We start from the raw sequence: 5,856 nt of genomic DNA, 5'->3' as shown, positions 1-5,856 counted from the left end.
TCCTCTTAGATTCTCCTTAAAAGGAAAATGTAATAATTTGTTAAATTTTTGTGACATAAGCACACTCTGAATACTCGTCATAACACCTTTTATTATATACCTGTTGAATGCTTTTAACAAAATACAGGTTGTATCAATCGTTGAAATAAAAAATCCCGTATTACGCTACTCGCTGTTTCCAATTCCGTATTACCATACTACTAGTTTTAGAAGCCGGACTACTTTTTTGACCCATTTAATGACGTCACATTATGCGCACCGAATATAGGAAACCCCCCTTGTTAAATCTTCGACCCATTTAATGACGTCACACTACGCGTAGCGAAAATAGGAAAGCCCCCTGTGTAGTATTATTAGATACGTCGTCTGCGGTTTGACCAGAGAGTAAATATGGCCGAATTTTCGACCATGGACATAGCGGAATGGTCATCGATCGGTTTATTTGACTTAATTGACGATAGTTTTTTTGAAAATGAACTATTTGAAACGGCTGTTCATAATTCTGGAGAGAATGAAAATGTCAGTAGCACTGAAAATACTGAAACAAGTGCAGTGTCCACTCTTTTAGAAGCAGGTGTCCAGCTGCCCAATGAAAGTAAGTCTGATCTGCATCAAAATATAGATTTAAGTTCACAAGACCAAAGAAATCAAATGGAACAGATGAATTTAAATAGTCATAATCAAGGTGAAATACGTAAACAACCAACATTTGTACATGTAACAGAAGATGTAAAGACAAATATTGTTCAAAGTATGAAAAATGTGAACACTAGCCGCAAAACTGAATTATGTATGCGCCATTTCCAACGCTGGCTATCAGAACCACCACGCAATGAAACAAGATCTATCTGTGACATCATGACCACTGAACTTGACAACTACACAGGTTCATTCCTCCTGTCCATTCGTAAAGCCGACGGGTCTGAGTATGAGCCTGACACACTCACAAGCTACCATCGAGGCATTGACCGGTTTGTAAAAGAAATTCATATTTATACACCAAAAACATAGTAGAATAAAGTGCTCAGTGTATAAACAATCAACATTGAATCGAAATAGTATTTCAGTGATGATCATGCAATGTTGTTGTAGTACTGTATTACTCACTGCTGTAGAGATAGTTTTAACCTATATATTTAAGCTTGAGTCCATCGAAAGCCTAAGGCTTATATAAACACTCTCGAGTCCATTTTCTGGGCTTAGAACCATTACTATGTGTCTTTGTGAGAGATCTTAAGAACGCTTGCACGATGGTGATCGAACCCATCACCTCCCAGTGGCTAGACGGACACCCTATCCATAAAACATTAAAACATGTCGACCTTGCTGTTGAGTTAATTTACTACATCCAACATAAAGTGATTAAATTAAAATATTTAAACAGCATGAAATGTTATAGCTGTGTAATTATGCTTTATAGTTGTTACGTTAACCTGATTGGTTATTGCACACATCTATGAAAATAAAATTTAATTAAGTGGCAAATAAATGTATAAAAGTTATTAAACAAAACAATATGTAAATTGAATATTAACCGCACAATGATATTAACGGTTTAAAAAAATAATATCTCGAACAAAATGTAAATAATGCCCATAATTTTCAAATTATATCCAGTTAAAAAAATTAAATAATTCTGTACATGGGTCAAGTTTAAAAAATAAAAGAATGAAAATCAATTGTTTAAATGTGATTTTTTCCAGATATTTAAGGGAAAATAAATATTCCCACAGCATTTTGGATGACAGAGAGTTTGAAACTTCTCGAAAGGTTTTGGCTTCCAAAAGAAAGGAACTGAAGCAAAAAGGAAAAGGAAACAGGCCCCATGCTGCTGAAGCCATTACCTCTGAAGAAAGAGGGATTTTAAAACAAAAAGCAGTAATTGGACTTCAAAGCCCAAGACAGCTGTTGAATCAAGTTTGGCTAAATAATTCAACATTGTTCGGCATTCGAGGTGGAACCGAAAGTCACAACCTTAGATGGGGCGACATCAAACTGAAAAAAACTGATCAAGGAAGAGAATACCTTGAATACAATGAACGGTTGACCAAAACACGTACATCGGAAACCAAGTCGGATCAAAGGGCCTTTCCACCTAAGCAGTTTGCTCATACCAACAAAGATTCATGCCCTGTTGAAGCGTACAAGGAGTTTGCTCATCACAGACCGAAAGAAGCTCTGCGTGATGATGCCCCTTTCTACTTGTGTATAAACTATAGTCGACATGATGGGTCCAACAAGTGGTATAAATGTCAGCCCATGGGTGAAAACTCCTTGAGGTCAATAATGAGAACGATGGCCGAGAGGGGCGATCTCACAGGTCGGAAGACAAATCACAGTGCCCGAAAAACAACCTGTACGACTCTCTTGCATAATGGGGTTGCTCCAACAACAATTCAACAGCTAACTGGACACAAAAATGTGCAAAGTGTTAACAATTACGCAAAGGCTTCTCTCGAAATGCAAGCAGCCATGTCCGACATATTATCAGAAAATCCTGACCAACAACAAATTATGCAACTTAACCCTAGGCCTACCTATGGTTCTGTCATCCCGGCATCGGTGCGAAACACATCTATGTCAAGCAGCAACAAAAACACATCCAACGCCGCCATTGATGATTCCCACGATAACACAAATCTCCAAGGTGCACAATTATTCCGGTGTAACCTAACCATCAACAACTACTATGCACACTCTCCATCGAAGAAACGCAAGAGAATATGCATAGTAGAAAGTGACAGCGATTAACTGTTGGTGAATTATAAATCCAGCTGGTAAATCCAACAACATGTGCTTTCAACACGCGAAGATTAAAACCTGTGTGTCCCCTGTTCAAATGTGTACACGTTAGACTAATTTGCATAAACTGTATTCATGCGCGTGTTATATAAACTACGGCGTTCCGTTTGTATCATTGTGTTGTATGTTTTGTTAAAGCAAAAAATACAATTGTTAACTGTTTTCGTTAGTTGCTGTATATAATAAATGGAATATTACGCTAGTCAATTGTTCCAAGAGTTTGTATTCAGTCTCGTGGCTTTTGCTATTTCGCATCACACTCGAGGCTCCGCCTCTCGTGTGATACGTCATCACACAAGCCACTCGACTGAATACAAACTCTTGGAACAATTGACTAGCGTAATATTCCGTATATCTGAGTAAAGTCTAAAGGTTAATTCCTGTATTAACTTTTGACGTTAAAAATACTGCAGACGTATGTGTCATTCAGACTCTAACGTCAACAATCCAAGGGACTTATATATCCCCTGAGATATTTTTGTGATCTTGAAGTGCTGACCATGCGTTTTTGGCTCATGTCTTCTGCACATTGTCTCAATGACTGACATTTGATGAAAAGCCTTCGATGTTTAAAGGAACATTGGGTCAGACACAAAAAGGAAGTTCACATTTTTTATATTTACGTATAATATTTATCTTGAGTAAATGTGACTGAATCATGACTTCTGCACATTGGATGAATGGCGTAAATTCTGTAGCCAAGGTTTATAAAAAATCCTTTCATGAGAGACGTGATTTTGACTGGACACAAACAAGAGGAAACAACATTTGAACTTTAAATATCATATAAGCCTTTTGCAGGTGTGTGACCTTTGAGTTAACGTTGATCTTCAAAGGGTGTTACTGACTCATGTATTCTATAGAGCGGATACAATAAGGAGGTTCAAACCTCGGACCTCGAAAAACTACATTTATTAACTTGAGTCGGCATGATTTTCTCATACATTCCACTCCTTACATTTAAATCTGAGACATGTTTCATGGAAACAGGAAATACTGAGCGGACATAAATATTGAAGCTCAAACCTGTGAATATTTCATAAACTTATATCAGTTGTGAATGACTCATGAGTTTCTGCTTTTCGTTTCAACATGCTATGAAACTCCTTGTAGGTGATAGATATTATAGAACGGACACGAAAATGGAACGGAGGCATACATTTTTTTACATTGATCTCGACCTTGGTCTTGAGCCTCAATCTTTTTAAGTTGACCATGTAATCACGTTGCGTGAAATCCCGGCAAGGGTTTTGATCATACGGAGCTGGCAAATGGACCTATGGACTGACGGACGGACGAAATGGAGCTGTATGGCGTCAACGGTAACATCAACCTCTGGCTCGAGGACTTCCATACAGACAGGAGCATGGACATTGTTGTGGAAGGAGAAATTGAATCCGGCAAGAGTTGACTCCAGTGTACCACATGGCACAGTCCTTGGCCCCCTGCTATTCCTCTGCCACATCAACAATCTACCAGCCTCAGTCCGCTTATTCGCAGATTTGGGTAGATTTGTGTAATTCGTGCCGCCGATATTGACCCTCCGGGTCGCTGGGAGCTGCAATAATACAACTCCCAGCTATATTAACCCTCCGGGTCGCTGAGCTGTAGGTATGTACTCAAAAAAGCTCAGAGCATTCAAGAAGAACTACGTATGTACTCATAAAAGCTCAGATCATTCAAGAAGAACTAAATCATGTGGTAGATCTAAATCGGGCTTTTTCACGTTTTGTACAATGACATATTAGCAAATTTTTGTTGTCTTCTACTTCTACCACCTGATGGCATTTATCAACTAAAAAATATGCTGTTATTGATTTTCATTTCTATGTGTTTTATGTGAAAAGAAAATTGTTTATGTCACTTATTCTCTACAACCACCCGACTTTACAGCGTTACATCGAATAGAAAGCTGTGTTGGAATCTTGCTGTTAATACAAAGTCAACCATTCATAATGAATAATTATTATCACCTACACAAATCTGGCCCGTTCACACAGTTTCTCAAGTATGTGTATGGCTTCAAACAAAGGATGAAAAACAGCCACTCAAGTAGTGAGTGACATGGTCACCGATGACAGCTTCCAAGCACCAAAATCTGTCAGACAAGTTCAAGACAAAATATATAATGAAAAAAAGAAAATAAAAACATCCCGAAAAGATCAGATAATGTAGCCGACCAAGTTTTAAGTGTAATATCAGATTTAAATAACAATGAGTTCGTACAAGAAATTATATTGACCAAAAAAAAGACCCTGTTATAAAACTTTATCATGAAAATCAAATTTTAGATCTTAAGCGAAATTGTGAAGGAAACAGCGGAAGTGTTATCGGAATCGACAGGACATATTTAACATCGGCAGATTTTATGTTACAGTGTTGTCTTTTAAAAATCAGTCAGTCACAAGAAGAAAAAACAACCAATTTCCAATCACAATGGGCCCTATATGTTTACAATTTAATGGACAGGAACACGCATATCAAACCTTCTTTGATCATATTCGAACTAAATTGGGTACTGAAAACTTCACGTTTGGAACGGACGACGAAACAGCTATGAGAAATGCACTTCAGAAAAGCTTCCCGAAGTCGACTGTGATTCTATGTACAAAACATTTAAAGGATAACATAATACATCGGATGCAAAAGGAGGGCATGAGTGAACCAACACGAAAACAAGTGATTAATTCCATTTTCCATCCTTCATGAGGATTATTATTTAGTGCCGACGACGTTCAATTTAGCCAGCGAGCAGATGACGTAAAACAGATAATACGTGATAATGCCAATTTCTCCAAATACTAGTACTTTGAACGACATTTGATACCAAAATTGAAAAAAATGTGTATATATTCCATTAAAACAAAAACAAATAACACAACTATGGACAAATAACAATGCCGAATCCACCAACAACAGACATAAACAAGAAACTCAACACAAAATCTTATCAATCCAAAGTACAATCGAGTGTATTTCGAACATTATTACAGCTCACATAAACAACTTACGCAGGGCACTTTATGGATCCGGAAACTACTTATTATTTGGTGG

At 37.5% G+C, this 5,856-nt stretch overlaps 1 protein-coding gene across 1 annotated transcript; it reads left to right on the top strand.

Annotated features, from left to right (window-relative positions):
* The first annotated feature begins 858 nt into the window (after positions 1–858).
* Positions 859–3,028, top strand: LOC127835669 (uncharacterized protein KIAA1958-like). The gene is made up of 2 exons (XM_052362108.1): positions 859–971; positions 1,704–3,028. The coding sequence occupies exons 1-2, from the start codon at positions 859–861 to the stop codon at positions 2,749–2,751; spliced, it is 1,161 nt and encodes a 386-aa protein (XP_052218068.1). The 3' UTR covers positions 2,752–3,028.
* The last annotated feature ends 2,828 nt before the right edge of the window (positions 3,029–5,856 follow it).

Source organism: Dreissena polymorpha, chromosome 6 (assembly GCF_020536995.1).
Source record: "Dreissena polymorpha isolate Duluth1 chromosome 6, UMN_Dpol_1.0, whole genome shotgun sequence".
Lineage (NCBI taxonomy): Eukaryota > Metazoa > Mollusca > Bivalvia > Myida > Dreissenidae > Dreissena > Dreissena polymorpha.
This window is presented reverse-complemented; position numbering and strand designations above follow the sequence as displayed.